This window comes from Chionomys nivalis, chromosome 8, assembly GCF_950005125.1.
Source record: "Chionomys nivalis chromosome 8, mChiNiv1.1, whole genome shotgun sequence".
Lineage (NCBI taxonomy): Eukaryota > Metazoa > Chordata > Mammalia > Rodentia > Cricetidae > Chionomys > Chionomys nivalis.
The window spans coordinates 47221092-47235701 of record NC_080093.1 but is presented as its reverse complement, the minus strand read 5'-3'; the positions used below and the strand labels follow the sequence as shown (position 1 = coordinate 47235701).

At 52.4% G+C, this 14610-nt stretch overlaps 2 protein-coding genes across 4 annotated transcripts; one reads left to right on the top strand and one right to left on the bottom strand.

The window, feature by feature from the left end:
* Nucleotides 1–34: 34 nt before the first annotated feature.
* On the bottom strand, nt 35–2552 carry Rom1 (retinal outer segment membrane protein 1). Its single transcript, XM_057778978.1, has 3 exons — nt 1602–2552; nt 774–1020; nt 35–681 (listed from the first exon to the last, which is right to left on the bottom strand). Exons 1-3 carry the CDS (start codon nt 2189–2191, stop codon nt 463–465), a joined length of 1056 nt encoding a protein of 351 aa, XP_057634961.1. The 5' UTR covers nt 2192–2552; the 3' UTR covers nt 35–462.
* Eml3 (EMAP like 3) lies at nt 2477–14540 on the top strand. Of its 3 annotated transcripts, none has more exons than XM_057778974.1 (22): nt 2477–2565; nt 3814–3985; nt 4058–4315; nt 4409–4522; nt 5618–5685; nt 6029–6152; nt 6533–6703; nt 7038–7107; nt 7193–7303; nt 7671–7766; nt 8965–9120; nt 9258–9399; nt 9766–9917; nt 10000–10125; nt 10207–10338; nt 10926–10993; nt 11515–11603; nt 11675–11772; nt 11906–11993; nt 13573–13671; nt 13916–14046; nt 14130–14540. In XM_057778974.1, the coding sequence occupies exons 2-22, from the start codon at nt 3879–3881 to the stop codon at nt 14331–14333; spliced, it is 2604 nt and encodes an 867-aa protein (XP_057634957.1). In that variant the 5' UTR covers nt 2477–2565; nt 3814–3878; the 3' UTR covers nt 14334–14540. The 3 variants fall into 3 exon arrangements, with proteins under 3 accessions (XP_057634957.1, XP_057634955.1, XP_057634956.1); XM_057778972.1 differs by lacking the exon at nt 2477–2565 and adding an exon at nt 2581–2980; XM_057778973.1 differs by lacking the exon at nt 2477–2565 and adding an exon at nt 2581–2980 and having other exon boundaries at nt 4061–4315; nt 14130–14539.
* Nucleotides 14541–14610: the final 70 nt, after the last annotated feature.

Genomic DNA, 14610 nt, shown 5'->3' with positions numbered 1-14610 from the left:
CAAGAGAGACAGCAGTGGGTTCCATTCAAAAACTTTATTGTAGAATCTGTGTACTAGCAACAGTCTCCAGTCCATTGGGCGTCACTTTCTTGTTACCCTGATCTATTCTCAGTCTTGGTGGTTCTGGCTGCAAAGGCTGGGCTCCAGGACACCCGGACTCCTCTTCATTCCAGTCTGTCTCTGACTGCTCTAACTCCTGTAAGCTCCGAACCTTTCCTTCCTCAGCCCTAGTAAAGAATTGTAAATTTGCTGGGCGGTGGTGGCTCACACCTTTAATCCCAGCACTTGGGAGGCTGGGGGGGGGGGGGGCGCAGGGATCTCTGTGAGTTCAAGGCCAGCCTGGTCCACAGTGTCACAGTGTGAGTTCCAAAGCTACACAGAGAAACCCTGTCTCTAAAAACCAAAAAAATAAAATAAAAAAGGTAAGTTTTTCGTATTTGTCCACGCCCCCCCCTCAGGTTACTAGGCCTCAGGTAGATCCTCCTTGGGGGGTTCCTCTTCTGGTGGGGCCTCCTCAGGTGCTGGCTTGTGGGCAGTCCCTCCCTGTAGCCAGGTTGTTTCCAGTATGTCTCTCAGCCCACCAGGAAAAAGATAGCCCTGGGTCTCTCCTTCCCCATCAATGACTCCTCCAAGCCCCTCCAGCGCTGTCTGCAAATACCGCAAGCCGAGGAGCACTAGAGCCTGTGAGGAACAAGTGGAAAGAGTGACTGATGGTCAGGGGAACCGGGACCAGAGCTGAAAGTGGAAGGAGGTGGGGTCCTTGGCTGACTGACCTGCAGCAGGAAGGTGACAGCCAGCGTGCTTCCCAGTGTGCCTGCCAATCCCTGCAGGTGCCCCAGCAGTACCTCATGGCACCCTTGTGCCCAGAGGTTTAGGTTGGGTTGCCGAGGATCGAAGAGTGGATGGGCATAGGGGTCTGAGAGTTGGCTTTGCAGGCAAGGCCGGGGTGAGTGGGGGTTGCAACAGGAGAAGGGGACTCCATCAATCAGGTATAAACCTTCCACATTGCTCTGAATCCGGCTGTAAAAACATAGGCCACATAGTTAGATGACTGCGGACAGAGGCCTAGAGGAGCAGCTGAGGGCTGGGGCAGTTGAAAAAAATTATTGTAAAACATCTACTGAGTGCTTTACTATCCTAGCACGCTTAATTAATTTATCTCCACAGCTCTGTCAGATAGAAGCCTATCGAGCCGGGCGGTGGTGGCGCACGCCTTTAATCCCAGCATTCGGGACTCGGGAGGCAGAGGCAGGTGGATCTCTGTGAGTTTGAGACCAGCCTGGTCTACAAGAGCTAGTTCCAGGACAGGCTCCAAAACCACAGAGAAACCCTGTCTCGAAAAACAAACAAACAAAAAAAAAAAAAAAAAAAAAAAAAGATAGGAGCCTATCTAGAAGATAAAGACAGGTACAGTTATCTCCATTTTACAGATGAGGAATGGGCCCAGAGTGGTTTGGCAACATGCCCTGGGCAGCACAGCTGATAAACAGTTGTAATCCATTCTCTTTGCTACTATGTTCTATTTATTGCATGCCTGAGTGAGAATTTCAAGACAAAGGAGGGAGGGGGAGAAGGAAAAGAGAAGCAAATCAATCACTCACTCAACCACATCTTGGTCACTGGGGTCCAGGTAACGGTTGCTGACCCATTGGACACCAAACCAATCCTTGTAGCCATGGCGTCCGCAGCAGTGGTACCTCAACTGCAACTCATCCATCAGTCGTTTGGCCTGACAGTGTCCAGGCACCTCTGTGTCCTTGTAGTGAGTCAAGGCAGCCTCCAGGCCTTCCGCCAGTCCCTGGTGCAGACTTGCTGGCAAAACCAGGGTTAGCCCCAAGGCAAGGGCCAGCAATCCTCCTCCTGCAGCAGTGCCAGCTGCCAGCAGCGGACTCAGGACCCCTCGCCAGGGAGGGTATCGAGCTGCATCCAGACTTGCCTGGCTGGCTCCTGCGCCCCCTAGTCCTGTGCCTAGAGCCATCGCTCCTGCTGCCAGGGCAGTCTGGGGCAGGGCAGGGAATGGACAAGAGGGAGCCAGGAAGGTGCCAAGGTGCCACAGCTGTACCAGGAGGTGCCCGCTACAGAGGAGGGTGAGGCCACCGGCCAGTGCCAGCAGCCAGGAGAGGAGCCAGAGCCCCTGCGCCAGACGGATACGGGGTTGGAGGGGCAGCACCACGGGCAGCACCGGCGCCATCTCCCATCTCTGCCCAAGGGAGTGAGGAGCCGTCGGGGCTGGGGATTGGCTAGGGCAGGCAGGATGCTGAGTCAGCCCAGCCTAGCTTCAGCAGGACTAATGCCATCCTGACCCCAATACCCTGGGCATCCTCCCACTCCAGCCTTAATAACCCTCTGCTAGCCCCAATTCAGGATGCCTTAGTCTTGCCCTTTAGGAAAGGCCCCGCCCCCAGGCAGAAAGCCCATTTCGTGACCCCGCCCTGGCCTTTCGCGGAAGTGAGAGTTTGGTACGCCCGGCTCCGGGTTTAGTAGAGACCCAGACCTCAGGCCCTGCGTCCCCTCCCAAGTCCTCTGGGAGCCTGGGGCCCGGAAGCCCGGCTAGAGCCTAGCGGGGTGAGAGGTCAACCGTGTGTCCCCGCCCCCGGCCAGAGCCTGGGGGGGGGGCCCGGACAGGGAAGGGTTACCTGGCGGCCCGCCCCCCCCCCGTCCCGCCCCCGTCCCGCGCTTGCTGGCGACTCCGGGTCCCGCGCCTGTTTGTGCTGCGGCGCTGGGGCTCGGGTCTGCCCTGTCACCGCACCCCGGGGAACCCATCCCCCAGAGAATAGCAGGCCCGGGTTTCACAGCGCCCCCTCCAAGCCTTGTCCCCTGTGCCCAACAGCGCCCCCCGGGGGTGGCACGGCATCCCTCTGCGCGCGCGCCCGGGGTGCTTCCTTCCCCTCTCCCCAACCATGGCCCCCGCGGCTTAGACGCCTCCGCCGCTGCCGCTCGGAGCAACGCGGGGGCCGGATGGACGGGGCTGCGGGGCCCGGTGAGTATGGGGCGGGGCGGACGGCGTGGCCCGGATTCCGGGAGCGCCAGCCCGACGGGCACTGCCAGTGCTGGACGGCTGTCTAGTGGCGTGCCCGCGTGCTCTTGAACCCCATGGGCTCTGAGCATCCTCCTTGGTTCTTTAGGTTGTCCGACTCTAGTTCCTCAGAACCTCCTACTGTCACTTCGGACTTCCTTAAAGTCATTCTACTTCTTGGTTCTCTAAGTTTCCTTGATCGCTGTGTCACTCTGGGCCTCTTCCCTGGGAATTCCGGCTCTTTTTATTTCTGACTCCCACAGTCACATTGGGATGTACACTGTAAATACTCTCCGTTGTTACTCTGTACGGTCACCAGATCTCGTTCCTTACACCTTGGCCGTTCAGTGTGACTTTACTGTCCTGTCCACTTTCTAGCTTATTGACTGCGTTTGCATTTGGTAGAGACTTGCGCTTTCTGGTGGGATGAGGGAGCTGTAGTTCCTCACCTGTTTTGCTCTTACATCTCTCTCTGGCTCCCACGTACCTCGGCAGTATTCCATACCCCTCCACCCCGCCCCCACCCCGTATTCCATGGTACTCCCTGTCTTTGCGGAGGCTGGGGTAGCAGCAGGAAGGGAGTTTTGCCAGGCTCACTGCATGCCCTGCTAGGAGGAGGAGGCGCTTGATCCTCTACCATCTGTCTTTCCCCCTCTGGATAAGCCTACAAACTTTGGACTGCTTGAAAGTGGGTAGTCCTATTGAATGGTTGGGTTGTAAAGTTGGGCAGGAGGACAGAACCCTCTTAATTGTCCAGGTAGTGGCACTTTTCTGAGTGTTTGTTGCCCCTTCTCCAGGTGAGGGCCCTGCTCATGAGACCCTGCAAACCCTGAGCCAGAGGCTTCGGGTGCAGGAAGAAGAGATGGAACTGGTAAAGGCAGCCCTGGCAGAAGCCCTTCGCCTGCTGCGGCTGCATGGCCCCTCCACCTCCCTGCAGGACTCTGGCATACAGGCTTCAACAAGGGACAGGTATGCATGTCAGTACACTCATTATTCCTTCCTGGAAACTTGGGGCATCAGCTTGATTTGCTGTCTCCTCAGCAGCATTACGGCTCCTCCAGGACTGCCACCTACGTGCAGCCCTTCCTTGGTGAGCCGAGGCACCCAGACAGAGGGAAAACTGGAGATGGAGCCGTCTTCTGGACCACCTGGCCTGAGCAATGGGCCTCCAGCTCTTCAAGGGGGCAGTGAGGAGCCCAGTGGGACCCAGTCTGAAGGATGCAGCAGCAGCAGTGGTGCAGGCTCTCCTGGTCCCCCAGGGGTCCTTAGGCCTGTGCAGCCCCTTCAGCGTTCTGACACGTAGGTGTCCTGTGGTGGAAGCTGAGAGGGTGGGAAGTCTGAGAAGCAGGACTGTAGGGCTTGCTCTTTCACTTTTTCATTCTGCCCCACCAGGCCACGAAGAAATTCCTCCTCTTCCTCATCCCCCTCAGAGCGGCCCAGGCAGAAACTCTCTAGGAAGGCAGCTTCCTCCGCGAACCTGCTATTGCGGTCAGGGAGCACAGAGAGGTGGGTAAGCCTTCCTTTTCCTCCTCAACTTGCTGTACCCCAGGCTCAGTTTCTTGACTTTCTCCCTTCCTGGGTGGGGTGGGTGACCTCATTACCCAACAGGAAGAAAGAAACAAAGCATTCCTTGGGACTCCTGTAGTGTTCTGGGCACTGTGCTGAAACTCTCCTCCATGTCAGTCAAGCCCTGTAGCATCTTCGGTGGGTAGGTGGTCTCCTGTGCTCTCCATTGACCAGGTGAAGCAGCACAGAGAGGGTAATCGGGTGCCTGTGGTCACAGAATCAAGCTCTGAACCCAATTTTTACTGATTCTCATTCTGCTAGCTTTTTTGTATCACAACATAACTTTCAAAATTCTAGGAGCTCTAAGTTCCCATGACATCTTATTTAATTGAGACAGGTTCTCACACTGTAGCCTAAATTCACTTTGTTGCCCAGGCCTGCCTAAAAGGCATGGTCATCCTCCTTTCTCGGCCTCTGGAGTGTTGGGAAGAGAGAGACCTGGCAGCTCTGGTGATTCTTCACAGACGGCTGTTCTCAGCACATCAGCTGATTCCCCTCTTGCTACGAAGTTCTGCCATTCCTGTACCACAGGGCAACATCCCAGAGCCAGGAAGTGTCTTAGTGAACCTGAAGGTTTACTCTAGCCTTGTCACTTTCTTGGCTGTGTCAGCTCATCATTCAATGACAGTGACCTCTGGGGCTCACGTGTCATTCCCTTTGGGAGACTTTGCCACCTCCCAGATTCCTGAAAGGTAGGACAGGTGCGCGCTCTGCTTTCACTTTGGCCCATTTTACAAATATGGGAATAAAAAGGTCAGAAGAGGCTTAGAAGACAAGGCACAGGCTACATGTTTTATGGTCCCGTTCTCTCATCTTTATATTGCTTTTTCTTTCTCTTTTCCTTTTCTCCCTCCCATCTCTTTCCTTCTTCTTTCCCTCTCTCACTTCTTCCTTTGGAATTAAAAGTCCCTGTTTCTCTAGACAGTGGCCCCACACCAGCAGGCTGACTGGGATGAACCTATCAGTATCTTACCCTACCCACCTCAGGTGTTGGGACTTGATCCTAGTCTTCACACTTTTGCCTTTTCCCAATAGCCGTGGGAGCAAAGACCCCCTCTCCAGCCCTGGGGGTCCTGGATCTCGGAGGAGCAATTATAATTTGGGTATGTACAGAGAGGCAGAGGGAGGAACTTGGATGATGGAATTAGGGTTTAGGAAATAGCCCTGGGGCTGGAGAGATGGCTCAGTGGCTAAGAGCAGTGCCTGCTCTTCCAAAGGTCCTGAGTTCAATTCCCAGCAATCACATGGTGGCTCACAACCATTTGTAATGAGATCTGGTGCCCTCTTCTGGCCTGCAGGTGTACATTCAGACAGAATACTGTATACACAATAAAATCTTTAAAAAAAAAAATAGCCCTAGGAGCTACTTTGGGGGACCTGTCAGGTATGGTGGGTATGCCGCTTTGGTCTTCTGGAAGGGAGGCTTACATCTCCTTGTCTCTGTAGAAGGCATTTCAGTGAAGATGTTTCTTCGTGGCCGCCCCATCACCATGTACATTCCATCTGGCATCCGAAGTCTTGAGGAGCTGCCCAGTGGCCCACCCCCGGAGACCCTCAGCCTTGACTGGGTGTATCCTATCCCTTCAGGTTCCATGGGATCCACCCCATCCCACTAGGGGTCCCCGTTCCTTTATAGTTTCTGTGTCCGTGGGGACAGGGAGTCCTCTGAACCATCCCATCCACCCTGCTGTGGATGGCAATGCACAGAGATCCTGTCCACCCTGCTGTGGATGGCAATGCACAGAGATCCCATCCACCCTGCTGTGGATGGCAATGCACAGAGATCCCGTCCACCTTGCTGTGGATGGGAATGTCGAGCAGCGGCTTTGCCATTTCCGTGCTTCACCCTTTTCCGTCCTGTCTTTGGTCTGGTCCTTTCCTTGATCTTTGGTCTGGTCCTTTCCTTGATCTTTGATCTGGTCCTTTCCTTGACCATGGTCCCCAACACAGTTATGGGTACAGGGGCCGTGACTCTCGCTCTAATCTGTTTGTGCTGCGCTCTGGGGAGGTGGTCTACTTTATTGCCTGTGTAGTGGTGCTGTACCGGCCTGGGGGAGGCCCAGGGGGTCCTGGAGGTGGCGGCCAGAGACATTACCGGGGTCACACAGACTGCGTTCGATGGTAAGGGTCTTGGGGTTTGGGACTGGTGGGCTTGACAGGAAGAGGGTCTGGCTGGGGGTGAAAAGGCAGAAAAGAGAGTTGCCTTGCTGCTTTTTTTTTTTTTGGTTTTTTCGAGACAGGGTTTCTCTGTGGTTTTGGAGCCTGTCCTGGAACTAGCTCTTGTAGACCAGGCTGGTCTCGAACTCACAGAGATCCGCCTGCCTCTGCCTCCCAAGTGCTGGGATTAAAGGCATGCGCCACCACCGCCCGGTGCCTTGCTGCTTCTTAAGCAAGGAGAAGGTGTCTTGGGTGGTCTTGAGAGACCCCTTCCTAGAGTTCTCCTCCCTCTGCTTAGCCTTGCTGTTCACCCTGATGGTGTTCGTGTAGCCTCAGGACAGACAGCTGGAGTAGACAAGGATGGGAAGGTAAGTTCAAGTCAGAATATCAAGCAGCCAGGATGACCTTACAGACCAGTTTTTCTTCAGAGTTCTGATCCTTCTCTTCCATTAGCCCTTGCAGCCTGTGGTTCACATCTGGGACTCAGAGACGCTCCTAAAGCTGCAGGAGATTGGATTGGGTGCCTTTGAACGTGGTGTGGGGGCCTTGGCCTTTTCAGCAGTGGTAAGCTGTGCACAAAGCTTCCAGATCCCTATTTGTTTTTTGAAGCAAGCAGGGTCTCGCGTACCTTAGGCTGGCCTCTAACTCAATATGGAGATGAGGGTGTCTTTGAACTCTTGATCCTTCTACCTCTAGCCTCCACCCGGCAAGTGTCATAGAAGTGCCACCCTGTCTGTCTAGATCCTTCTTCTTGCTTAAGACACCACCCTTTCATTTTACCGGGAAGCCTGGGGGGAGCTCTGGTATCCCTGGCTCGCTCATCCAACCTGTTCTCTTGAGAAAGACACCTATCAACTTCCTCTGCCCTCCCAACCTGTCTAATGTTTGGAATGTCCAGACCTCCAGAGCTCTGTTGTGTCCCCCTCCCCAGGATCAGGGTGCTTTTCTTTGTGTGGTGGATGATTCCAATGAGCACATGCTGTCTGTATGGGATTGCAACCGGGGAGTGAAGCTGGCTGAGATCAAGGTGAGGAGCCCAGGTGACTTAATAGGTTCGGAATCTGGGTTTGGGAATGGTGGAATACAGACAGTTCCAGACTTACTTATACATATACCTCCTTCTGATTAGTGCTTCTCAGTTCTCTCAGCTTTTGTTTCTTAATCTGTGAATTGGGAACTACAGAAGTTATAATTGGGAATATAGTTTTTAGGGGATCATTTTTTTTTCCTTTGCAATGTTGAGGGTCAAACCAGGGCCTTGAGTACTCCAGGCAAGCATTCTACCACTGCCCCACACCTCCAGGCTTCTACCAGAGCCTTGAAAGAAGAATTATCCTGGGTCTCAGGGCTTTTGTAGACCAGCTGCCAGGGTGCAGAGTATTGGTGACTTAAGCCTGTCATATCAGCTACTCTGAAGACTGCAAGAGGAAAGAGGGCTGGGGGTATTAGCCCAGAAGTAGAGTGTTTACCTAGCACACACAAGGCCCTAAGTTCAATCACTCTCAGCACTGTAATGCAAATAAATTGAAGAGTCAAGAGCTGGGTGTAGTGGTTCATGCCTGTAATTCCAGCACTTGAAAAGCTCAAGTGGGATCACTGAGAGTTCTAGGCCAGGCTGCTCTATAGAGTAAGAAGTTGTCTCAACAAACAACAGAAAAAAAAAAAAAGCCACTGGTGGTGCATATGTTTAAACTTAGCACTTGGAGGCAGGAGGATAAGGAGTTCAAAGTTCATCATCAGCTGGCTACATTGGTAGCTCCAGGACAACCAGAGGTACATGAGACTCTGTCACAAGAAACAAAACAGAGCCGGGCGGTGGTGGCGCACGCCTTTAATCCCAGCACTTGGGAGGCAGAGGCAGGCGGATCTCTGTGAGTTCTAGACCAGCCTGGTCTACAGAGCTAGTTCCAGGACAGGCTCCAAAACCACAGAGAAACTCTGTCTCGAAAAACCAAAAAAAAAAAAAAAAAAAAAAAAAGAAACAAAACAGAACCAAATGCCAGGTTTGGTGGCACACACCTTTAATTCCAGCACTTGGGAGGCAAAGGCAGGAGGATCTCTGAGTTTGAGGCCAGCCTGGTCTACAAAATAAGTTCCAAGACAGCCAGGAATACACCGAGAAACCCTGTCTCTAAAAACAAAACAGAGTAAACAAAAAATTGAAGCGTCAAAGACGAGTGTCTCAGGGCAGAGGGTGACTGAATCAAGTGTCTTCCTTTCTTCAGAGTACGAATGACTCAGTCCTGGCTGTGGGCTTCAGCCCTCGTGACAGCAGCTGTATTGTCACCAGTGGAAAATCTCATGTTCACTTTTGGAACTGGAGTAGTGGAGCAGGGGTTCCTGGGAATGGGACCCTTGCCCGGAAACAGGGTGTTTTTGGGGTGAGGTGTGGATGGGTGAGGTGGTGGGGAGGGAAGTGGGACTGGGTACTATATCTCCAATGTGCCCCAGCACCCCCAACTGTCCTGTGATCTGGTGTTTGCCTTTCCCTTTGACCCCTGATCTCTGCCTCCTCCAGAAATACAAGAAACCCAAGTTTATCTCTTGCTTTGTCTTCCTCCCTGATGGGAACATTCTCACTGGAGACTCCGAGGGGAACATTCTCACTTGGGGGCGGAGTGTCTCTGATTCCAAGACCCCAGGCAGGGGTGGGGCCAAAGGTATGTGTTTGGGGGTAGCATCTAGAATGTTGGTATCTCAGAAATTCAGTAGAAACAGAGTAGAGAGTTTCCAAAATTTTCATCTTCAGAACTGATGAACTCTCTGGGGGACTAGTCTAGAAGGGTGGGGAGCCATACGGTAAAGGAGAGAAGGCTAGGGACTTGAGTTTGTCAGATCTCAAATTCAAAGTTCAGTTTTGCCACTATTACTGTGGACTCAATTGGCAGCCACTAAGCTTAGCGAGTCTTCTGTAGGTGCTCATAGCTAGGAGATACATGTTATCCTGTGTTGTGATGGTCTAAGCTGCCCTTTCCCTATGTCCCTGAACTCTTAAGAGCATGACTTACCTAGGGTTTTACCAACAGAGACCTACACAATCGTGGCCCAGGCGCACGCTCATGAGGGTTCCATCTTTGCTCTGTGTCTCCGACGAGACGGGACAGTGCTTAGTGGTGGTGGGCGGGACCGACGGCTGGTACAGTGGGGGCCTGGGTTGGTGGCCCTCCAGGAGGCTGAGGTGAGAGATCGGCTGAGGTCAAGGAAGGGAGGGGGGAGAGGAATGGTCAGTGTGCTTTTGACATCCTCTTATTACTCTGTAGATTCCAGAACACTTTGGAGCTGTGAGGGCCATTGCTGAAGGGCTTGGCTCTGAGCTGCTGGTGGGAACCACGAAGAATGCATTACTGAGGGGAGACCTGGCTCAGGGCTTCTCCCCTGTTATTCAGGTTAGGGAGCCAAAAGCCAGGGAAAGAAGTAGGGAAGGGAGTTGGGGAGGAGTAGTGGTAACAAACATTGTTCTGCTGCAGGGCCACACTGATGAGCTGTGGGGACTTTGTACACATCCCTCCCAGAACCGCTTCCTTACCTGTGGCCATGACCGGCAGCTCTGCCTGTGGGACGGGGAAGGCCATGCTCTGGCCTGGAGCATGGACTTAAAGGTAGAGTCAGCTGCTCTTGGTTCACCATGTTACACCTGTTCTTACTCCCTAACATTGCCTTTCCTTCTACATTTGGAACAACCAGTTATGTTATGGTTATCGGCTATTCCAACAGAAATTCTGTACAGACTGGTAAAAGTGATGCCTTGTGCTACCTGGGCATTGCTGTTGCCTCAGACCTCATCTTGATTCAGCAACTAAGTAAGTTTGTCTGTAGCACAGCTAAGTGGTTTCAGTGTCTTTTCCTTACGAGGGTCCAAGAGGCCTGTCTGTCCCAGGTCTCCCAAACTCCTCTTTTCCGGTTGCCTTGGGAGGATCCTTTGAAGTTATTAAGTTGACAAGGTGTCCATCCAACTTTATTAAACTTATTTTTAACTAGCATTTGTCTACATAATTTTGAGTGTGTCCAGGCCCTTTCCTCCCCCAACTCCAAGCGCCCCCGTTCTCTGCACCCTCACATCTCTAGTAATCGCCCTTACACTTCTGTGTGTATTCTCTCTCCTCTCCATCCTGTGCCTGATGCCTCTCCCCTGTCTCACAGGCCCCTTATAAAGGCATTTTCCTAAATGTACCTTCTCTTTTCCCAGGAGACGGGTCTGTGTGCTGACTTCCACCCGAGTGGGGCAGTTGTGGTTGTAGGCCTGAGCACAGGGAGGTGAGAACACCACATCTATGAAGAAAAGCAGGAAGGTCTGGGAAGGGTTCTTGGTAACAGGAGAAGGAACGAGGTGACCAAGCCTAACTTAAGTGTTGAACCACACCTTTTTTTGTGGGGGGAGGGGCGGTGCTTCTCTGTAGCCCAGGCCTCCCCTCTCCTTCTGTCACCAAGCCTTCCTCAGCTATATTCTTGTGTTTGGGAGCAGAATGGGATGTCAGCCCAGGATGGGGAAGCAGTGGGACTCGGAGGGGTGGGTGTGGGTGGGCAAACAGGGAAGTGACAGGCTTACCGACTCCACAAAGTTTTTGTGGTAGGCCTGGTCTGTAGTTTTTGACTTCTTTTCCAGGAGGCATCAGAAACCCTTCCTCAGCTTCTCTCTGCCCTTAGCCTCTTCCCATTCCCTGGCAATGGTGCCCTCTCCAGACGTCACAGCCTTTCTGAAGTTCTCTGTCTCATCCTAACTTCTTGCCTAGGGTCTCACATCCTGCCCTCTCACTTCCCTCCCTTCTCCCTTTCAGGTGGTTGGTTTTGGACACAGAGACCAGAGAGATTGTGTCTGATGTCACTGATGGCAATGAACAGCTCTCAGTTGTCCGGTACAGTCCAGGTGGGAGCCACCCCCGCCCTGGACTTGGATCCTGCTCTGGCTCTTCTGTGTCTGAATAACTCTCTTTGTAGATGGGTTGTACCTGGCTATTGGTTCCCATGACAACATGATCTACATCTATAGCGTTTCCAGTTGTGGTACTAAGGCCAGCCGCTTTGGCAAATGTATGGTAAGGACGCTACGGTGGAAGGAAGGTGGGATTTGTTAATTGTGCACAGTAACTGGGGTCTGATGCATTAAGGGCTAGTCTGGAAATGGGAAATGGTAGTTATCTTGTCAAATTCTTGACTCTTGTTCCCCAGGGGCACTCCAGTTTTATCACTCACCTTGACTGGTCCAAGGATGGGAATTTCATCATGTCCAATTCTGGGGACTATGAGATTCTTTACTGTGAGTGGCAGGGTGATGGGGATAATCGAAATGTGTGTTTGTGTTGTTGTTTTATTTGGTTTGGTTTGCAACAGACTGGCCTGGAATTCTCTGTGTGGCCCCTTCTGCCTTTACATCTGTCACCCTCCTAGTGACTGTAGATGAGGGTCTGATAGGAGGCTCCTAGTCAGGAGGAATGGTGGTATTAGCGGAGTATCAAACAGAGGGACAGATATGGAGAACTGTACACGTAGGACAGAGCCTTTCACACCATGTCTTCTTTACATAAGAATGGCCAGTTATGGTGGCACATGCCTTTTATCGGGGAGCTTCAGAGACAGAGACAGAGGAATTTCTATGAGTTCCAGGCCAGCCAAGGCAACTTAGCAAGACCCTGTCTCAAAAACAAAACAAAAAGTCTGGCATTGGGGACACACACATTTAGTCTCCAGCACTCAGCAGACAGCTCTCTGAGTTTGGGGCCAGTCTAGCCTGTAGTATGAGTTCCAGGACAGCCAGGGCTACAAAGAAAAACCTGACTTGAAAAACCAAAAAAATAACACCCCCTCTACACACAAACCTTCACCAATGCCAGGTGATGGTGGTACTCACCTTTAATCCCAGCACTTGAGAGACAGAGGCAGGTGAATCTCAGGAACAATGCAGTAAGAAAAGATTGTCTTCCTGTAGTTTCTCAGGGCAGGTGTGAAGGGGCTAACTCATTTAGGAAGGAAAACTGATGGAAACTGTTAGAATTTATCCAGAGGTTGAGGCAGAAGGGTGGGGAGTTCCAGGCATGTCTATGCCAGTCTCTCTCTCTTTTCAAGATAGGGTTTCCTCTATATTGCTCTGGCTGTCCTGGAACTCATTTTGTAGAGCAAGGTGGCCTCCAACTCAGAGATCTGTCTGCCTCTTAAGGTGTGAGCCACCATGCCAGGTTTAGACTATTTTTTTTTTTTTTGGTTTTTCGAGACAGGGTTTCTCTATGGCTTTGGAGCCTGTCCTGGAACTAGCTCTGTAGACCAGGCTGGTCTTGAACTCACAGAGATCCACCTGCCTCTGCCTCCCGAGTGCTGGGATTAAAGGCGTGCGCCATCATCGCCCAGCTTTTGGTTTGTTTTTTGAGACAAGTTTGTGTGTGTGTGTAATCTTTGTCCTTGGCTATTCTAGAACTGGCTCTGAAAGCTGGGCAATGGTGGCACACACCTTTGATCCCAGCACTCGGGAGGCAGAGGCAGGCGGATCTCTGTGAGTTTGAGGCCAGCCTGGTCTATAAGAGCTAGTTCCAGGACAGGCTCCAAAGCCACAAAGAAACCCTGTGCCAAAAAAAAAAAAAAAAAAAAAAAAAAAAAAAAAAGCTAGCTCTGTAGATCAGGCTGGCCTCGAACTCAAAGACATCCACTTGCCTCTGCCTGCTGAGTGTTGGAATTAAACGGGCGCACCACCACCAGGCTGGGCTTAGACTATTTTAAAGCCAAACCAAATCAAACAACTTCAGTGAGACTCAGTAAGCACAAAGTGAGGTTCATAATGGCTGGCTGGTTATGCCTATGATCAGGTCACGGTCACTACTGAGCTGGTTGGGACAATTTCTACCTAGGGGACGTGGCTGGAGGCTGCAAACTACTAAGGAATCGCTATGAGAGCAGAGACCGGGAGTGGGCTACCTACACCTGTGTGTTGGGCTTCCACGTCTACGGTGAGCAGTGAAGCCAGCTCGCAGAAACCTTTAGGAGGGCTAGGGAAACAAGGTGGAACCAGTTCTGGGATCAGAATGTTGGGTGTGTGTCAAGTGTCACAGGGTGGGCATCAGAGTGGCAAATACAGGCCAAAAGGACTCTTTGGCTCTTGGGACTGGGAAGGATTGCCGAGTGGAAACCCTAAACACTGTAGCTGTATGCTGTGGGAAGCGCCCTAGTGGCTGAGGCTACCTGTTGTATTAGGTGTGTGGCCCGATGGCTCTGATGGGACAGACATCAACTCCCTATGCCGCTCCCACAATGAACGTGTGGTGGCTGTAGCGGACGACTTCTGCAAAGTGCACCTTTTCCAGTATCCGTGTGCTCGAGCCAAGGTGAGGCCTTATGGGACCGTTGGGTCCAGGTGGGTAAGCATGACATCTTGCCACTGCTGCAACTGACTTTTTTTCTGGTCCAGGCGCCAAGTCGTATGTACTCAGGCCACGGCAGCCACGTGACTAGCGTCCGGTTCACGCATGACGATTCGTACCTCGTCTCCCTAGGTGGCAAGGATGCCAGCATCTTTCAGTGGCGTGTGTTGGGCGCTGGGGGCTCTGGGCCCGCTCCTGCCACGCCTTCTAGAACTCCCTCTCTGTCCCCCGCCTCTTCCCTGGACGTGTGATCAATGCTGGATGGTCTTGTCCTTCTGGTACTGTGGCCTTGTCCCGCCGTGGCCCAAACACCTAGGACCAAGGGCAGTCCTTTTCCTGGGCTGGCTTTTTCTTTAACTTCAGTACATTCCCAATTGCGCATTTTCCTGGAGGGGCGAACCGCTCCATTGCAACACGATAATGACTTGCTGGCTGAGCCGGGCAACCCTTTGCCTGGTGAGGGGCAATAAAAAGAAAAAAAAGTCACCGCCTGGTGTTTTGTGGAGTGAGGTGGGTACCTCAGGGGCC